Source organism: Thunnus maccoyii, chromosome 11 (genome assembly GCF_910596095.1).
Source record: "Thunnus maccoyii chromosome 11, fThuMac1.1, whole genome shotgun sequence".
Classification (NCBI taxonomy): domain Eukaryota; kingdom Metazoa; phylum Chordata; class Actinopteri; order Scombriformes; family Scombridae; genus Thunnus; species Thunnus maccoyii.
The window spans coordinates 21,077,464-21,098,514 of NC_056543.1; the positions used below are offsets into that span (position 1 = coordinate 21,077,464).

The 21,051-nt window shown below is 42.0% G+C and overlaps 1 protein-coding gene across 6 annotated transcripts in view; it reads left to right on the top strand.

The window, feature by feature from the left end:
• myo16 (myosin XVI) overlaps positions 1–21,051 on the top strand; it is a 108,766-nt gene that overhangs the window by 61,896 nt on the left and 25,819 nt on the right. For all 6 annotated transcript variants that reach the window (XR_006098783.1, XM_042426292.1, XM_042426291.1 and 3 more), the window contains exons 15-27: positions 81–198; positions 804–951; positions 1,894–2,011; positions 4,881–4,998; positions 5,743–5,814; positions 6,088–6,229; positions 6,902–6,974; positions 9,801–9,953; positions 10,755–10,955; positions 12,400–12,475; positions 14,012–14,208; positions 15,270–15,350; positions 17,148–17,353. Coding sequence is in view for 5 of the 6 variants with exons in the window: in XM_042426292.1 (XP_042282226.1) it covers positions 81–198; positions 804–951; positions 1,894–2,011; positions 4,881–4,998; positions 5,743–5,814; positions 6,088–6,229; positions 6,902–6,974; positions 9,801–9,953; positions 10,755–10,955; positions 12,400–12,475; positions 14,012–14,208; positions 15,270–15,350; positions 17,148–17,353 (1,703 nt within the window). In the remaining variant the exon portion in view is untranslated. The remainder of the gene's footprint in view (positions 1–80; positions 199–803; positions 952–1,893; positions 2,012–4,880; positions 4,999–5,742; positions 5,815–6,087; positions 6,230–6,901; positions 6,975–9,800; positions 9,954–10,754; positions 10,956–12,399; positions 12,476–14,011; positions 14,209–15,269; positions 15,351–17,147; positions 17,354–21,051) is intronic.

The following is a 21,051-nucleotide window of genomic DNA, read 5'->3' on the forward strand; positions in this document are numbered from 1 at the left end:
GAATAAGAGCAGAACTCTCTGAATCTGAAAAATATTTTATATCACTGGTAACATTTCATTTGGTTTAATAAAATATGCAGGTTAACTGTATTCTGGAGGCGTTCGGCCATGCAAAGACCCTGAGGAACAACAACTCAAGCCGCTTTATCAAGCTATTAACCATCCAGTACTGTGACAAGAGGAGGACACTGCTCAGAGGTAACCTACATTTCTGTCAATGTTGCACTGGGTGTGAACTGTTTGTTTTTTTTTCTTGTTCATTTTCATACAGTATAGTTTGTATTCCATGTGAAAGACAGGAGTAGGTTGAAAAACTTTTAATTGTCAAAATATTCTACTTAATTCTTCTAAATGTCTATCTTCTTTATTTGGATCTTTTTAATCCCACACATATTTATTCTTATTTATTCATTTATCACATTATCATTGTTTTCACAGTCTAGATTACCATGTCATATTATATTAGCGCATAGACATAAATCACAACAAGTTTCATTATATATATATAGGCACTGTACTATAATGATGTATTTTTTCTGCAGTCAGGTGTACAGTAGTGAAACACCAGCAGGGGGCAGTAAAAGCCCATGAGTAGTACTGCTAAGGTGTTTGTATTTGCACTCCATTTTAACAGCCCTGTTCACCTTATTTTAACCCAGTTAATCAGATCGATGAGCACTGGCCATCAAACAGTAGCCACAGATTGACTGTTGAGTACCGGAAATTGTAATCAGCACTGCTAATTTCTTATTTACACACTCCTGCTCCTGTTTTTAAAATATGCATTACACTTCATGTCTTAGCCCGTGTGTACACCTACATGCTGGAGAAGTCTCGTCTGGTCCACCTGCCTCCTCACCAACACAGCTTCAGCATCTTCTATCTGATGGCTGAAGGCCTGTCACCTGAGGAGAAGATTGCACTTTACCTCAACAATGTCTTGGCTCATAGGTATGTGGATATCAGCTGCATATTAACAGTTCAGAAAATCTCTGGTTAAAGTAGACAGTGGTTGAATACTTGGTGATCTGCAGCACAAAAGCTGTTGAGTTTAAATGGTTTGACATTTTATAAATCAATTGTAGAGACCTTACCTTGCTCACATAAAAAAAGCTTTGCTCACATTAAGTGAGCTCACAATTTACAGTTGACAATACCCTGACGATAATGTGGTCCTTGAATTCTCAGAGTTCCATTTGGTCTCTGGCACAACAATTTAAAAAGTTCCTTTTCTCCTAACTCAGAGAGTTTGTGTATACTTAATGTTGTATCAAGAAGACTAAGTACAGTAGGCCAATAGTGTCGAGAAGTTTGGCTTATGTAAGTGTGTCCTTCAGAGCAACACCCATTTTTGCCACCATAGGAAATCAGCATGAGAAGAGTTTCAAATGTTCTGCATCTGAGTATGCATAATCCTGTATGTGCGTGAGTCTGTGCATTTTTGCACTTGTGCTTGCATTGCACATCCCTACCCATGCACATTTTCTTACTTGTAGAATGACAGGGTAACTGCAAGACACTGTTCTGACTGTCAAGATTCCACTGTACACCACCGGTGGGATAAAAACTAACCTGAATGGTGCTGTTTTAAATATTGAGAAGCACACTAGCGTCTGTGGCATTGCGCTAACTCACTGTGTCTTTGTGTGGCTTTGCTGGCTGTGCATAAAACCCTGTTTACCCTTTCTCTTCTCTCCCAAACACAACTTTCTGGGTCTCTCTCGTCCAATTATATGCACATAAATTCCTGCTGAGCACTTGGGTACATGTTTGCAGTTGATCCACCTGTCATTGTACACTAATCATAGAAGGAGGCTTCCCCTAGTCCTGTTTGTTTTTGTGATTGTCTGACATATTGATCCATGTCGCCCCATGTTTCTGTCCTCACTCCAGGTATCTTAATGGAGGACTTCCAGGGGAGAACCCTCCAGTAGCTACAGCCTCTACCCAGAGCAGGGAACGCCTCACAGCTGTTAAGCAAGCCTTGCGAGCTCTGGGCTTCAACAAGCAGGTATTAATTGCCACGGCATACAGTTTCTGTTCACCCCGTTTATTTGAAGGCTATTGACAGCAGTGATCATTTCAATTGTTGACGTCACAGTACCTCAAATATATTAACTTGTGAGGCCATTGATGATATTTTTACCCCAGATTTTTGCTGGCACAAGCTGAGTCTGTAACTGTGTCTCAACTGAGGGGTCCTTCAAAGGACCAAAAGGCTACAGGCTGAATCTTCACCTCATGGAGAGCAAAACTAATGGTGAATGTGTGGTCTTTTTGTCAATTTGCAAAGTCAGATATTTAAAATTTTATGACCAGAATGATGTTCTAGTTATACCTGATGACCTAATGACATGGTCGCAAGTAATTTCCCAACTTCACAAGTTGACAAGAATTGCTCAGGCTCCATTACACAATTGACCAGTATTTTGAATAATTTAATATAATTGAATAATGGATTATGGGATCCTGAAGACTGCACATACAATGGCTGTGTCCTTTCAGTTAAGGCGTAAGAAGCATTTGAAATGAGACAGACATCATTGATCTGACATATTCAACCTGCATATGTGAATTTCTTTGGATCTGGACTGTAAATTGTCAATGAGTCATAATTATCTACATAAATTCCAGTGTTACCAAATGCAAAAGTGAGACATTGATACATGCAGTGTGCACGCAGTGTGCCATGGTACAGTCCGTCCTGTACTCCACCAGCTGTATTCCCTGCTCATTATCAGGTTCTATTCTTAGATTCCTAGTCAGCATCTGTCAGCAGTGTGTGACCATCATCTAACCTTTTAATCCAGGAGTAGTCAATACACGCAGGGAAGGAATAAGGTAACAGAGGCATAGAGTGATAGATGGCAGTAGTATCAGAGGGCACTAGTGTCCATTGGATAAGAGAGAAAGATCAGGAGACGGAAGGAGAAGTGGGGGAGTAGGAGTAGAAGTGATAGACCACCCATTGGTCTCTGTCTAAGCTCTCAACAGGGGATGATTCCCAGTCCAGACCCAAAGGTCAATTGTCATTAACGCTCCCTATCGCTCCTTTTCTCTCCCTCGCCTCCTTTCTTCTCCTCCCTAAGCGGGGTGGTGGTGGTCGGGGGAGGGAGGGTCTCTCTGTATATAGAGTGTCAGACAGAGACTAATGCTTGTGTTTATCTCACAGATATCAGTTCCAATATCCTGCCTTGAGAGAGCGCACACAGATATATATACACACAAACACACACACACACACACACATGCACACACCCTCAAACTCAAACATCCCCCCTCTCAGATTCAGAGCAGTGGGTAATGGGGTATTCCATTAAGCGTCCTCTACTCAAGGGCAGAGAGGAGGGTAGAGCGAGATGGAGGAAGAGAAGTGTGTGAATGGAGGGCGGAGGGTTGGCGCGTCATGAATTGTAAAAAAGCGATGAGTTTTTCAATGCATTAAAGACTGGTTATTCTCTATTTCTCTTATTGTTAATAAATTCCATGAAAATACAAAACCAACGATGTGTAACTCTCTCAATACTTTCCAAGCAACCTACCCTGTCTGTAGCACTCAGCCCCAAGCCCATTTGTTCCAACAGAAGACGTACAGCTTGAAAAATTGGTCATAAATATAGTTTTATTTTTTTAAAAAGGCCAAGCAGTCTCTTGAAACATTTGGGTAATGTAGTTTTTGGGGACTATTTTCGGCTGTACAGTAGTACACATTTTCAGCACCAGGACGTATGTGGGATTGATTCTAAATAAATTCCGGTGGTCATGGTAATGAGGGAACATGTTACCAGTGTAACAAGGAGGCTCATTTGTGTGTTTTAATAGTTTAGGGTTAGCTCTATGGAGGAATAAGCTATACCAGGCTTTGGCTACACATACAATACTTGTTAGTGGGATCAATCCAGGAGCCTTTTCATGACATTTGTTGACATTAAGAAAAATAAGAATATCATCTGTTGTATCCTTTTGAAAGTGGTTGGATTCAGAATCCAAGTTGTTTGATTCAGTATTTTGCTTAAAGGAAGTTGGTATTTGCACTGACAAAAATTGAAATATGTGCTTTTGATTGCATCACTTCACTAACTTAGACCACGCCATTTGTGTGTAATTTAAATAGTTTATTTGATCAGCAAGATGATTCAGGAAGGAGTAAGATGAGGGGTGATGGATGTTAGGGTCGAGGGGAGGCGATGGACGCCAGATGTGGGTCACTGTCATGAAGGAGTCGAATTGGATGGATAGTGACCGGTTGGAGTTGAGTTGAGGCTGGAGCGTCTAGGAACCCGAGGATGGAGACTCAGGGTGGGGGCACATCTCGATGAGCAACTTCTACTTCATCATCCCCCGGTGGTTCCTATGATGACAGAGGAGAGTAGAATTACTGGGATGGAAGTATAGGCCCTGGCGTGCATGTCTTTATGGTGGGAGGAAACCGGAGTGCCCGGTGGAAACCCACGCGAACACGGGGAGAACATGCAAACTCACCACAGAAAGGTCCCGGGATGGCTTGAGTTCGTAACCCAGGACCTTCTTGCTGTGAGGCTACAGTGCTAACCACTGAGCCACCGTGTCGCCCACTGAGAGGAGAGAGGAGAATGGGGTTTTGGGGGGGGGGTGGGGTTTGAGAGAACTGAGATGAACAGGAGAGGTGGAGGCTAGGCGTGCTTATATATGCGCGCAGGTATGTGGCTGGGAGGCACAGGTGATTTGGGTTAACGAGACGCAGGTGTTGTGAATTTGTGAGAAGGAGCAAGGCGTGGTCTTGTTCCTGAACTTAGTTATTATAATAACTTCGTTATTTTGTCCATTTCCACCTACTAGTTGCTGATATTTTAGTCTCTCTCACCCTTGTTTCTCTCTTTTCCACTGTCTCTCTCTGCCAGGAAGTTGACTCAGTGTTTATGCTCCTATCTGCTGTGCTCCATATTGGGGATCTGCGTTTTACTGCGTTGACAGATGCCGATACAGCCTTCCCTTCTGACCTGCAGCTGCTGGAGAGAGGTCAGTAACCCTGTCACATGACGGGGGTCACATTTCCACCCTGTATGGACGTGGGGAGGAGCAGGGAGGTGGGGTGCATCACACCAGTCATCTTGTTTACATCGTCGTCACTGCTCCTCCTCCTCTGTCCCCGTTCTGTCTGCTTGGCAGCTTGCCAGCATTAGCTAAAGGCCAGACAGTCACCTGTTTAGCTAGCCGTATTTCTGCCAAAAGGTAACCATGGTGAGGGTAGATCACTCTTATACACACACTTCTATTTCCCCTCATTAGGGTCAGTGTTTTCTTTTTTCTCTCTGTCTTGCTCTCTCATTATGCAACCAGCTCATGTGCTTCCATGACCCCTGACCTTTGTGAGCTGGTAAACAAATGACATCAGCGCCTGAAAAGGAAAGAGCCAGTCGTTGTCACAGAGATGTGATGTCATGGCTAGTGATGTCAGCAAAGGGATTCTGGGTTGCTGTCACCTGTTTCTGCGCTTGTTTATGGGCTCTGCTCAGAAATCCACTGATGACTAATTGCTGCCAGCTCCACTGATCAATTCCGTGGAGCTGAGCTTTAGCAGAGCTCAGCTTGTTGTAATGGCAGCGTGATATCATCGTCAGGCAGGGAAGAGCAGATAGGGTTCTGGGTTATTATCAGCACTACCTTTCTGACGCTCACACCATCACAGTTAATATTTAATGGTGTTATTGTGATGTTTTCACCCTGTCATTCCTTTTTCTCTGTCTGTGTTCCTCTCCACAGTGGCTGGAATGTTGCAAGTGAGTGCCAGTGACTTAAGCACCGCCCTCACCTCCAATATTCAATACTTCAAAGGTATCTTCTCACCAGCCTTCGTCATCACTTGCCTCTTGCTTTCTTTCCCCACACATAAGCAGATGTACTCTATCACAATGCCTAGCAACTGATTGATCTTTACCGGAAAGACAAGTAGAGGAAAAACATCAACGCTGCTGTCTAATGTAAATATACCTGACTGAGGAGATGGAATCTGGAGCCTGCAGTTAAGATTAAATGATAATGTAGTCACACAGAACTATGAACCAAATTGTAAAGTGTCATAACTTGGTGTTGTCCCTTTTGTGTCAGGTGACATGATCACTCGGCGCCACACTGTGGAGATGTCAGAGCAGTACAGAGACCAACTGGCCAAGGCCATCTATGGACGCCTCTTCAGCTATCTGGTCAACAGTATAAATGACTACTTACAGGGACAAGACGACAGCCTTGGGTATAGCTCTTTGTGTGTGTGTGTTTGTCTGTGTATGTGTGTGTGTGCTTCTGTGTACATTTATGCATAGGTATGCCTAAGGGTGTTTTCAGTGTAAACCTCCAGGAAAGTTTCTTTCAATGCTGTTTATCTGTCATCACACATGAGCAGTAGCTCATTCTGGGCCTCTGAAGCAACAACACTGATGTTGTAACATGACACATCGTTTAGAGCAGAGGTTTGTAATATTTCAAATTGCATGACATGAACAAATAGGTATGTACACCGAACACTGAAGTAGAAAATACTGAACAGCAGGGTTGAGATGGAAGATACAGCCAAGGTTTATACACATATTCACACACACACACACACATACAGGTGGAGGCCATGGGATCCTTGGTGTTTATGCTGTGACGTCTTATCACGCTCAGTCAGATAACCCAAACTCCATCGTCTGGAATGTGTTTTTGCTTTGCCTTGTTTACACACCAACCACAGAATGTAATAAACTTGTCAACCACAGTACTCATGGCACAAATCCTTCAGATGTGTTATTGCACTCACACACACACCACACAAACATGATAATTCTTGTCAGAGTGACGCAAGCAAGCAAACAAGTTCTCATGTTATTCTGAAGTAAAAGTGGTGTAATAATAAATATGTTTTCCATCTGTAACTTTCTTCCAGTGACCCTGCCTTAGAAATAGCAATCTTGGACGTCTTTGGGTTTGAAGAATTTCAGAGGAATGGATTTGAGCAGGTGGGCAGTGCTAACTTGTTCAATTTTAGTCTCTCTAAAAAAAAAATACACATCAATGTTGTTCTCCTCTCTCTTTTCTCGTAAACACTCTTTCAAACAAATGTCTCCTATTTAAGCCAATTGCAGTTATAATATTCCCTGATTAACATCACTGGTTTACAAGGCCGTCCTGAGCTATAGAAATCTCTCTGAATACTGTGTGGTGTTGTAGTTTTAAACAGAACTTAATCAGATTGGTAAAATATGTGAGACGGTTATCTACTTTAGCCCAAATATTTCAGTCTGTAGTCGTAATGAATGAGGTGAGGTTTGTGGCTGACTGTGGCGTGACTTTCAGTTATCCTCAAATGAACTGACGGCTGACACAATGACAGCTTCTTTGCCTCGACCAGTGTGCGTATGTGTGTCCGTGTAGGTGGGAATGTTATTTTTTTACAATATGACATTACAATACATTACAGTTGTAATTACAGTAATTCATCATTGATTCTCAATTCAAAATCAGATCTTGATCAAGTGAAGCTGCTCCCAACTGTTTCTATTTTTGTAACGTTAACATTCTCAAGGCTGCATTGTTCTCATTGTTGCATAAAACTGTCAGCAGCAGTGGCAGTTTCTTTCAGTGTTTTGGTCAGACAGTAACTTGGATCAAGATCAGTTAGCTGACAGTTATGTTTATTATTCAGTCCGGCTAAAGACCAATGGTTCCTTTTTCTTGGAGAGGTTATTAAATTCTGCATCCAACACTTGCCTTTGTCAAAGATGAGACTGATAGATGTAGTTTTTACTCTTCCACAGCATCATACAGCAGCTATTCATCACTACACTGTGCACCAATGTAGCTTATTTAGCGAGGAGAAACATTATGACGTTATTAAAAACCAAGAATCGATTTTTTCTCAGAATCTTGGTTCTCTTTTTTTTTTTTTTTTTTGTCAGTGTGAATGTGTAACTGCATGTGATTTTGCACGTGTATGTGTGTGTGTGTGTATGTGGATGTATTGGTAGTTGTTTTCATTAAGTCAGCGTGTCCGTGTGTGTGATTGCATTGCATAGTGTACAGAGTACAATATGTGCAGCTCTATGTAGCTCACCTGTTATGGGCTATAAATCTGCCACGTGCCCATCAAGCATGCACTGTTAATAGACTACTCCATTGTAAGACCAGCAGGGATCAGTGAGACAAGTCTGTATATCACTCTGTATGTGTGTGTGTGTGTGTCTTAGGGTGTAATTCACAGTACTCAAGAGACTAAGTGCTTATTCCTGCTACTGTGTGCGTATGTCTGCTATTGTGCCCGTGTGCGACTTCGGTGTTCGTGTGTATGTGGCACTAAGATGTCAGTGGCCATATGCTTACTGTGGGTGTTCTCTAATCCAAGTGGAAATAGTGGATTGCGTGACCTTTCCTCTTGAGGTCACGGAGAGTGCAAGAGCAAGTGCCAGAGAAGGGAGGGAGGGGGGGTGTTTGGTAAGAAAATGAAAACAAAAGTGAAACTATCTCTGGTAGACAGAGGCAGTACAGGCCTCTTTCTCTCAGACATATTCTCCATTGTTGCTGCCGGCTGCCTATTGATATGAGCCACACACGTTACCTGCCACCCACAAACGAGACAAGAGGAGGAGCAAGTTCTGGATAAACAAACATGATGATCTCTACGGTACATTTTCACATCAGTGACAAACAAACCCTCACACTCTGACATGTTTGTACACACACAAGACACGCTCCACATGCGCAGCGTGATCAGGGTCATTAGTGCTTGTTAATTAGAGCTGTGTTTGTCGGGGGTGTGTTGTACCTGCTCAGCACTTTGCTAATGAGCTAACTCAATCAACCACCTGCTGGGACTAAGCCTTTAATAGAGTAGACTAGCTTGAAGACAAAGAATAGACAAACACTGATGAAAGAAAAACAGGACTGTAGTCGCTCGCACCACAGAACAGCACACCTCTAGATCAGCACTTCTCAATCAGCGGGCTGTGAGCCAAATGTGGGTCATGACACTGTTCTGAGAGGATCACATGACAGCGCCCAAAGAGAAAAACTCTGTTATGATTTTCACACATCCAGCAAATGAACATACAGATACATATTGTAGAGAACATTACCCTGAAGCTCAGGGCTGCAGGGTTTCCTATTAAAGGGCTGTTTTTGTATTAACATAAATGTTTTCACTTTATTCTTATTTTTGAGCTACTGGCATTATCAGCAAACCCACAAGATTGTGTTTTTTATCAGATTGCTTTCATCTTGTCTTGCTTAGTCTGGTAACTGTTTTCATTTTTTTTTTTTACCACTTTTGGGTTCAGGTGAAGTTTAAGCAGGCCTGCTCCCGCTGTCCCACGTCGTTCCACTTCATCTTCTACGTTCCCTCTCAATACATCAATATGACAAGTCATACTTGAGTCTCCCCTCCAGAGCTCAGCACAAACACTCCAGACAAAGATATTTGTTCGACTCCTCCCCGCGCTGTGAGTGATTGGTTAACTGCTGGGTGAGGAAGAGTTCATGTGTCTGAGCAGGAAAACATTGTCTATACACCAGACAGGCCCCGCTGTTTACACCATGCATGAGGTGTCTCCTGTAGACAGTTTTCAAGATTTCAGGGTCAGGTTTGTAGTATGAATAGTCATTTATGCCCCATTGACTCTCTTGTACCACAGCAGGTTGGGTTTGAGATTGTATTTGTGCGTTTTTTTTTGCTTTGAAACAAACATTCAACACTGTGTTTCTGAGGAACTTCACCGTGTGCACTGAAGTGTGTGTTCGCAAGTTGACGTGTGCGCCTTAAGTGTGTGTTGTGTGTGTTGTGTGCATTCCAGCTGTGCAGGAACATGACCAACGAGCGACTGCGGCAGTACGTCTCTGAGGTTCTGTTCCAGCAGGAGCAGGCTGAGTGTCTGCAGGAGGGCATCACCATGGAGACCCCATGCTCCCCCAGCAACCAGCCAGCTGTTCTGGACTTCTTTTTTCAGGTTCTGTAAATTACTGGTTTACACTAGTCCAATTCAGTTTGGTCTCTGATTATCTATAATTGTTCAATTTATTGGAAAGTGAGACATTTGGCAAAAATGCAAAATGTAAAGCAAGGGCCAGCAATGAGGTTTAACCATTGACCATTTTTTTCAGCACTGAAGCTATGAAAACTGCCTGATGTGTTTTTAATGTTTTGTTTGTTTTTGTTCATTCAAGAATAAAATTGATTTTTAAAACAGTTTATTGCCATTAATAAGTGAACACTCTAACTCTAACAGAGTTACAGCAGCTTATATTAATACTCATTTGGCAAAATCTCCTAAGTTTACGATGTTACAAGATCATATTTATTGGAATTGGCCTTGTCTTTACATTGTTGTGTACTCTAGATTCATAAAGAGTAATGTAAAAGATGTAAAGATTGGTTGTATAAAAAATAAAACCCAAACTAGAATATGTCTGATCGTCCTGGTAGCCCAGGGGTTAAGATGCATACCACGTAATCGCAATGTGTCCCCAGTTTGTTTGTGGCCTGTGACCTTTCTTGAATGTTACCCTTCTTTCTTTCGACCCATGTCTCCTGTGTGTCTCTACCTCCTCTATCAATACAGGCTGAAATGCTAAAGAATCTAAAACAAAGGAATATGATTCAAGCTATTTGCTGTGAGAGGGACAACTCTACCCTAGGGGGATCAATAAAAGTGCTACAAGGAAATAATTTATTACTATTATTATCAAGGATGCTTTGTAAACATGACTGACATAAATAACATGGGAACACTGTTTGTGTCCCCCTATAGAAGCCTCAGGGACTGCTGTGTGTGTTAGATGAGGAGAGCCAGAGCCTGCGGCCAGCAGAGCAGACACTATACAAGAGACTGTCAGCTCAGCTTGACTCCAACCCGACTCACGGCCTCTCTCTTACCACCAAGGATGGCAACGGAAACCCCCCACCCAAAGATCAAGGCCCAGCTTTCACTGTCAGCCACTATGCCGGACAGGTGTGTTTGATCTGCAACAAAATGTACTGTATATATATGTATGTATGTAGGGCTGGGCAATATAACATGAAATCAGTGGGCCTCTATTAATTCATTATAGCGAACAATAAACACAAAATCCTGGATTATGACTCTAAGTAGTAACATCTGTTAAACATATTCCCCTTTTTAATCATTTGTTTGCTAAAACAGCAAGTAAGTAAAAATAGGCTATAACACATTTTTGGCTGCTGTTCCCTTCATATAAAGTGGCAGCTGTGTAATGACTGCTGCATCTGAGTGTGCAGCTTTCTGTCATTATGTCTCTCTTAGACATGTGCTTGTCATTTTCTATAACATGGTTGTGTTTCAGGTGATGGAACAAATTCCTTATGTTTCCTCTCACAGCTGCAAAAGCAATACAGGCAGTATTTATTTATCTTAGTTTTTTTTCCTGTGTTGTATTTACTAAAGTTAGTGTTTGCCCACATGACTGACACTTACTCTTTTTCTGTGCCAGCTCATCTGCAACCATAAACCTAGCTGCAATTTCTCTACCATATGAGTTGTTTCCATTATCTGGATTAGAAAGGGCACTCATGGTTATTTGCATTGCTTAGGTGGAACCGTGCCCACTTAACTTTCTCTGCTGGGAACACATACACACACAAAAAAAACACGCTAACTGACAGTGATTAGTTGTTTGTACTTGAGGCAAGATGTTGTGCACTCAAGTGCATTAAATGGAAAGACTACATGACAGCTTTTCTGAAGAAATTTGTTTTTCAACCATACAATAAATAAGATGTTATTCTAGCTGTAAGATACTCAAACATTTGTATGTATATACAGTATATAGAAGATAAAGCAGTATGTCTGCTACATGCTCCTTCTTCAGTAAGTGATGAAATACTGTTTCAGGCTTTATGTTTTCCTGCAGAAGAGGGGGATTGACATGACTCATACAATCTCCCCTCAGGCTTTTAATAAGTCCGGAAACATTATTTCAACTGAAAAAGTCAACTCATCATCTGTCCTTTTCAGCATATTTGTGGTTCAGTACAGTCATTTTTGGCCATATATATATTTGAATTGGTGATTCATTGAACATGTGGGACACATACAAGTTGACTCTCCACATTTTCAAGAGAAGACTCATTGTTACCGGCCACAGCAGCCACTGATTTTCCTAATTCTGTCAAAACATATTGGTATGGATAACCTAATAGGAAATGGCCAAAGGGTGGAAGAAATAGCTTTTGCAACTGGTCTATGGACTACCCACCACATTACATATATAAATAATTTTTATGCTATCATATCCTATATCCAAATGAGCTTCAGTCAGTCTCACATACATTATACAATTATACATTTATATATGCATAAATATTTTATGCTGCATATACTGCATAATTAAATTTACTGTGTAAGTATTTAAGTGTATGATTTGTTTTTCCATCAGATTTCATATGACCTCACAGGATCACTCACAAGAAACAAGGACTCCCTTCCTCAGAATATCTTGTTTACTATGAAGTGTAAGTACCCAATGAATAACGCATATGAGCACATTGTGGCGTCAAAGCACATTTGATCACAAAGATGCCCTCTTGTCTAAACTAACAGCAGACAAAACCACTCTTTCTTTAAGTGTGGTTGTGTTGGCATGTGTGTGTTTCGTCGCATATGCAGCAGACAGCACCGTCTGTGTGTATATTGTCTATTAAGGTGCCAGATGTGGGGTGTTGTGGTTAGAAGGACACAAGCAGTCGTTGTGTGACTGCCAGGGTAGCTTTGCGTCCAGCAGCCTAATTGCTATAATTTCCATGATGAGGCTAATCTTCTAAAGGCTAGCCCTTCACTCACACTTGGCTGTTGTTCCTTCGTCTGACCAAGTTGATGCGTTGCTGCCTTTCAACGCTAACACTTAGCAGGCATTCAGAGTGAAAACAGCACTGCGTTAAAACAACGCAGGGGGCTGCGTTGGTGGGGGGGTGTTGTTTAAGGAGCCAGTGAGACATGAAATACAAACCAGGAAATCCAGCTTGAGTAACAGATACATGCATTTAAAGCCTAATCGGATGCCAAAAACACTGCTCAGTGGTTTATAATACTCAGAGAAGATTTTACAACTCTGTGAAGTCATCACAGTTGCAATTTTCGTCATGACAATTGCAAGGTTAACTGTAGAAACACGGCGTTCACGTTAAAATGTAAGCTACCAATAATGTGCGCTTGCATGATTGGCCAATGCAGTGCCTTGCAGGATGGCATTGCAGCAAAAGTTGAACCCATCTTTATTTTTTTGCCAAGGCACCCTGTGTTTTATCCTCCGTTTTGGCACCCCTGCTTCACTGCCGGACTATCCCCATTAAAATGAATGAGATGGCTATTATTTTTCACACAGGGCTAATGTCAGTCTATAAGTGGCCTTACACATGTACAATGTGGTTTCTCCCTATTGATGTTATCCCCTCCCCACTTTAAGTTTAAGCCTTTAAACTTATAGGAGGTCAAGGTATCTAGGGAAGTCTAAAGTCAAGTGGTGGCGATGATTGTTTTAAATGAAAAGATAATTACGCTTGGCGCTGTGTGTAATTAAATCCTTAAATGAGTCTAGAACTCATGTTTGTTTTTCTTTGCTTAGTACGCCTACCTGCCATCATCCTTTCCCCTCTCTTTCTCTCTCTGTCTTTCTCTCTCTCTCTCTCTCTCTCTCTCTTTCTCTCAGCCTTTCAAATGAGAGCCACACGCCCACATTCACACACATGTTGTTTGGCTTTCTGAATGAGCTCATTGTTGTTTTGTACTGCTCCACGTGTTGTCGAGTGACATGGTCCACTGACTGATTGTTTACATGGATCCTAACTTTATGCCTACTCCCCACCCTTTGATTCTGCTTTTCTTGTTTTCACCCTTCTCTCTATTCTTTCTTTCATTCTTTCTTTCCTTGTTTTCACCCTTCTCTCTATTCTTTCCCACCCCTCCTTATTCTCCACCGCCCCCTTATTTCCACCAATGCTGTTGCTTCTTTTCACCCTAATTTTCCTCCCTATGTGCTTTGTGTCCGGCAGCCAGTGAGAGTGTGTTACTGCAGCAGCTCTTCCAGTCCAAGCTGACTCAGACTGGTTCTCTGGTGCCAGCAGCACAGGGCCGTGTCGGGCTGAGGGGGCCTAAAGCTGCTTTGTTGCTCCACAGGATGCCATCAGCCTCTCTTGTCACTGCCAGTACTGTCCCCCAGCAGCCCCGGAGATACCATGACCTTACCAAGGTACAGTGCACTGTTTGCAGTGTGGTGACTGCAGTACTTTCTTGAGCCACAAATGCAGTGTTCCTGTTGTTGCACTGTAGCTGCTCAAAGATATTTGAGTATGAAAGGATGTTTCTTGCTTTGTTAATATTCTGGCCATTAGATGTATTTTAATCACTTGGCCATCAGAGCTGAGGCAAACACAGGCTCAAAAAGGTACATTGCTAATGCTACCATTGATCACACTGCTAAGAATCAATAAGTTGAAGGAACACAGTCAGAAACTGACACAATCAGTGAGAAGCTTTTTGTTCAAGCTGGGCATCTGACTGCTGTACCATCAATGGAAAAACAGGGATTGTATTTAAAAAAAAAACCCCAAAAACCCAGTCTATTTTAAGCTATTTCCCACCATGGTGCTATATATAAACCTCTGGGAATTGGATTTGTTTGTATGGCCCTGCAAAGACATAGAAACTCCACAAACATGCAGACTTATCTGTGATTATACACTTTTCCCATGACATTTGATCATAACAACAACAAAAAAAATCACACACTTGATGACATTTTCTATATACCCTGTTTCCTTATTTAGTCTGTCCTCTCCCTGTCTTTGTCTCCATTGTATCTGCTTTAATGTTTTGGAAAGCGTATTGTACTGGTGCACGTGTGTGACTGTGCTGGTTGTGTAACCTCCTGGGGGGTCCTGCCTGCTGTCTCTGTGGCTCATTAGCCATCTAGAGCAGAGAGTTACATAAGAACCCCTTCAGCTCCCCAATCTGTCCCAGCAGCCTTTTACGGTAACATTAGGTAATATTTGAAGTACAACACTGGGTATAAGACAATGAATAAGACAATCTAAGACAATAAATGCCATAAAGTGTATGGAACAGAATAAGGGAGGCAGGGACAGGGATTTATAGTATCATGTTTTGATCTTTGGTCAAAACATCACAGCCTAATTTGATGATAATATGTGATGATTATATTGTAATGATTTCATAATCCTCTGTGGCCACTTAAAGTAAGCTAGAGCTGTCTAATATTTTTTTTCTATTATTATCTCTTTCCATTGTCAGATCTTGAAGAAGAAAGGCTCAAGCTCCTTCCTCCAACGGCTTGAGCGGTGCGGGCCCATCACAGTGTCTGTCCAGCTGAGGGTGAGAACCATTCCCCTCCACCCACCACACTTTTGTAGTTTTTGCAAGACAGGGTCAGCTCAAATTCTAGAGTTGGTTTCTGAGTCATTAATGAGCAGGGAGAGTCAGTGGTTAGCACTTGTGCCTCAGAGCAAAAAAGTCAGTATTCTTTCTGTGTGGAGTTTGCATGTCCTTTGCATCATGGGTTTTCTCCCACGCTAGTTTCCTCAGTCCACAGTCTAAAGGCGTGCAGTTCAGATGATTGGACTCTAGATTGCCTGTAGGTGTAAATGTGGTTGTGAATGAATTTGTCTGTCTGCGTGTCTTAGCCCTGTAATGGACTCGCGTCCAGCCCACAATGTTTCCGGCCTCTTGCCCAGCGCCTGCTGCGACAGGCTTCAGTTCCTTCTCACTCTGCACTGTATAAGCAATTTGGAAAATTAATTTTAGAGTTGAGTGAAGAATCCCAGTCCTTTTGCAAATGGAAAAAAAAATTAAAATAATAAAGCTGCAAATTAACAAATATCAAACATAACAACATTGAACAATTAAGTTGGAAAACCAACCTTTTCTTTTCTCTTTTGTACTGATGTAAATTCCCTTAAATTGTGATAAGAGCAACACTTTCCAGCATTTTTTTTTGCCTTTGTCATATGTATCTACTGTAGCACTTGTACAACAACCCTCAATTGTTATGGGAAAGTCAATATACACTTTTTTTGATAACAATCAAACAAAGTTGGTTAATTTTACCTTTATTTTCCTGAATGTCTGTTCCCTACTTAAAGCATATACAAGCATCTGGATCAGATCTCAAATCAATGAAGGGATTTGTTAATGAAACTGTATGTTATGTGTGAATTGAGACCTCACTCATTCTTCACAGTTTATGCATCCTCACACACCCACTCCCTCAGAATAGTCCTCATAACACTAAAAATTATTCTAACTCATACACAAAGCACAACCTTTGCAACAATGAAGGCCTAAGACCTATTAGGGATAGGGAACTGTGATTTCATAACTATATAAAGCAACTATAATACTCAGTTAGAGGAGCGTAGTTCGGTGTCTGCTGGTGATGCAAAGAGGCTGAAATGCGGCTCAGAGAAGTAGTGACTTTGCTTTGAATGAAGCCAGTGTGTTGCACAATCAGAGTTGTGGGCTTGTGGTCGACTAGTCCCCCGGGGAATGGCAGGGAAGGAGAGAGTGGGCTGAAGAATGATGCTGTACCAAGCCAAGCATGAAGTCCTCCACATGAATGAATGAACAATGGACAACAACCACTGTGTGAGGTGCGCATGCAGTTTGCGAGCATGCATGTGCATATTTGGTGGGAGGACGGCGATGTGAATGCCGTCAGTGACGTTCAAAGATGAGGGGTGAGGTGTTGAGAATTGTAGGGTATGCAGAGCATAGACTGACGTCAGTCCGAGGAGTGGCGAAAACACAGATGTAAGTGTTTACGTGGATGTGTGTGTTTGTGTGATCTTGGATGCATTGGAAGCATCTGTGACTTCAGGGCTCGAAGAAAAAACTCTCTCACACACACAGACCACTTTGTCAGAAACACAACTTGATCTCACTCCATTCACTGTTGCTCGGAAATCAAATCGTAACACCAAAAGGAAGAAGCCAGAGAGCCCTTTCTGCTCTTCTATACTACTGTACATAGAAGCAAGAACAGCCACACGGCTCGTCCAAGCCAAACACCAACAACAGTTGTTATCCAGAACACAACATGTTGCTCATTTTGTTATAATTTTAAAAGTATCAGTGGGTGCCTTTGACTGTCTCCTCTCCTTTTCCCTCTAACAGAACTCGCTGTCAGAGGTGATCAGTAAGCTGCAGGCTTGCACTCCCCACTTTGTGGAGTGTGTGCGCCCCAACGCCAGTGGTCAGCCAGACAGTTTTGACAGCTTCCATGTGTCTACCCAGCTGCAGTACATCGGGGTGCTTGAGATGGTGCGCATGATCCGTTATGGATACCCTGTACGCCTGTCCTTCCCAGGCTTCCTCAGCAGGTTAGTGTCAGAACATGTTACATAATTAAGAGCGCTGCCACTGTTTTAACCCATCTTCTGAAGTTATTGTTCTACCTCAGTATGCTGATTTCACTCATTACACAGACTGTTCTTTTCTTTCAGCTTCTTCCTTAAGAGAAATGTCTTAAAGATGATGGATTGCTCTTCTTCCTCCCCTCTCTGTCTCCTCCTCTCAGTTCAGTTGTTCAGATACATTACACTCCCAGCAGGTCACTGTGATCTCTGTCACATGACAGCACGAGCAGGTCAAAGTAAGCTAAAAGCTTGACAGCGTATGCCTTCTCTACGTCTGCAAATGAATGCAAGGGCATGTACTGTAGGGATCAGGCGCTCACATGCAGACTGACACATCAGCATTGACAAGTCACAGCAACTCTCATTGTTAGAAGCACAAAATGACCTTGAATAGCTTTTTTAGAGTACGGTGGGAGTCCACTGCGGCTGATGAATGCTACTATCACATTTCCCATGTCAGCTCGACACACACACATTAACCAGTCAGTTGTGTGTAAGGTCTCTATGCCCCACACTTGAATGTTCGCCATTATTACACCTCTTTTCTTAACTTTCTCACTGCAGTATGGCCCTTGCTTTCTGGCAAAGAGGTAGATCACTGTTCATTTCTCAAATTGCTCCTTGGCTCTGTCACAAACTTGTTTTTCCCTTGTTTTGTTGAAAAGCAGGGAGTTGTATGTGTTTCTTTCACACAACCTCTTTGCCATTTTTTTCAATATTACTCTCCATCCCTTACTCTGTGTCTGTTTATTTCAATTCTTTCTCTCCCTATTCTTCTGAATCTGAGAACCAGTAGAGTAATGAGAGTATTTAGCTCTAAGTCTGTCTCTCTTTCTCTCTGTTTTGCTTTCTCTCTCTCAGTTCCTTTCTTTCTCCCATCCTCTGTTTCTGGACCTCGCTCTCTCTCTTTTTGAGGATAAAAGGATTAACATGAACATTCCTGCCAGATAATAAGAGAGGACAAAGCTGATCACATGACCCACCCCCAAAAGTTTCCACTACCCCGCTGTAAACATCACATCATAATGGTGTTTCTTTTTTTTTTTTTGAGGTCCATCCAATTCAGGGCACAAACACACACACACATACACACACAGCTCCTTACATAGTTTTGAGTGTGACCTCTAAGAACAATCTCCTGTCCTAGACTTTACAGTAATTAAGAGAAAATAGGATGAATCAAAATTCTGTACTCTAAGTCTATAGCAAGAAGGGTTGTCAAAATTATGCCAACAGCAATGGAGCCTTTTAATGCTATAGAAAAACAAAGGCTCACACTTTTATATGGTAAACTTAAGAGTTTCCCTTCAAGGGTCTTAAATTAATTTTCTAGTTGACTGGTAAGTAACACTTAATCAGCAAAAGGATGCTCTTAAGAAGAGAAAGGAGCTACCCAAGCGCTGTAGAATATTGTGCAAATGGTTGAGGTGTGCTGCATCTGTTGTAGGTACAGTCTGACATGTAATATTTTTTTTAATACGTTTTAAGAATAAGTTTTTTTTATAAGTGCAGTTGTCACTCAGATAATAGGTTTTCATGAAGGATGTGAACTAAACCTGAACGGGAAATTGAATCTGGAGAGCAAGGCCCATGTCAAACAATGAAGTGAATCCAATAAAGATCGTAGTATAGTCCGTCTATAAGATGCTGCCAGCTTCTTTGTGTTTTTCATTGCTATACCTTGTAGAGCCAGCACTCTCATTGTTCAAGCTGTAATTGAAATTCCTGGTGAGTGAATGCTGTTTGTTAAGCCACATGTGTGTGAGTATGTGAGCGAGGTTGTCAGTGATAGACAGCCATGTGGCATATGATAATCTCTGTTAGCAATGGGTCTGGCCAGCAGATAACTAACTATCACAAGGGCCAGCTGGTTGTCAGGAGGGGGGAACATAATCGTTGCTGGTCTGGGCATAAACAACAGTTTGCAAGGGCAATAGTGTGTGTGTTTTCAGTGCGTTGGTCAGACATAGGTTGTGGTGATTATGATTGTAGTATCACTCTTTATCCCATAGTAAAGTTATTTTTTTACATCATGCATAGATAGAGCTTATTGTCAGTAGAAGAGATGATGAGATGATGAAAATGAAGCGTCACCTCTGTTGTCCTTACAAGCTGGGTTTGCTCAGCTGAACTGGAGGACCTCACATTTATTGGCAAACATATTTATTATTTATTTATCAGCACATGATGGGTATGCTCCCACATATTTCTGAAATTAACTAGATTGTAGGCAGGCAGGCAGGAAATAAGGGGAGAGAGAGGGGTATGACATGCAACAAAGGTCCCCGGTTGGAATCCAACAATGGGCGTTGTGGGTGTATGTTATGCGCCTTAACCATTTGTCCAAACTTGTTAAGAATTTTTTGCAGGACATAAACTCACTGACTTCCACTCATCTCCCTCCTGATGCACAGCACTTCACATGCACTACAGAGGTAGATTTTGATTTTAAAAATGATAGCACCCCAGAGGTGTTCAGAATCTGAAGCCAACATCAGGTAACATTTCAGTGATATTATACAGAGGCTGATATTCAGTATATGGGCAGAGAAAACAATCATTTTTACAAGCAAAGAAGAAACCTGCTCCAGCTGGTGAAGTGGATGGGTGCATCAGAGTCCATCATGAGAACCTCTTTGATGCATTCCTGCATGGCAGCTGTCTCTGGGGATTGAGTAGAGATGACCCAGAGATTGGCAATTGCCAGGGAAGAGATCTACTGTATTATTAAACAGACCAAGGGGCGGTGAGATGGTTGCTCGCTCCTTTAAGAACACTTCCTGTGGATTTTTACACTGAGATGTAATATTAAACACATTGACAGGCTGTGATTGAGCAACACACTGTTGATAATCTCAGGTGTAGACTTGTGGCATGTTAGCTGACACATAGGCCTCAACTCTTCCAATTTACCAGCTGTCTACTCTATGTTGGGATTGTGGAGAGCGAGCCACAAATACCTCAAAACTAAAGGGAACTCAAAATCAGCTGACAGCTATCAAAAGTGCAGACAGTGATTTATTTTATAGGAATTTTATATATAAGAAATTCCCCACATTTCACGGCACAAGGAATGTCAAGCTGGTTACCTGCCACTCTGAACCCATGAGAGCGAAATACAGGTGCATCGGATTCCTTTGAGAGATCTTAGCAGATGGCATCACATGGGATACAGGTGAGGTAAACGAGGAATCATCACTGCCGGGTCTGATCTTTGGCTGGATGCTTAGTACAGTTAGAAAGTTATTTGCAGCACCACAGTAAAGACAGTATCTCTTTCATACTGTATGTGCTCCTGCCTGAGCAGCTGGGCCATTCCAATCTGAATAGACTCCACATGCAAGAGATTACTGGCAAAGAAGAGTGCACTGATGTCCAAAGGTAGGGTCTCTTTGTTTGTCAGTGAGTCTATTGTCAACATTTCCAGCCACATTTTCTTCCAGATCTTCCAGCTCTTCCTGAGAAATCAGGAGATCCACTAGCACATATAAGAGTAAAGATACTCCGAAAAACGTTAAAAACCAACATTAGGCACAGGTAGAGGTGGCAGGGAAACAACAACCAATAAATACCAGGTGTGCCAGCTCATTGTTCAGTTGCATCAATAATGTCACAGGTCTAAACTGTGAGATTCAACAAAAACAATACATATTAACACCCCA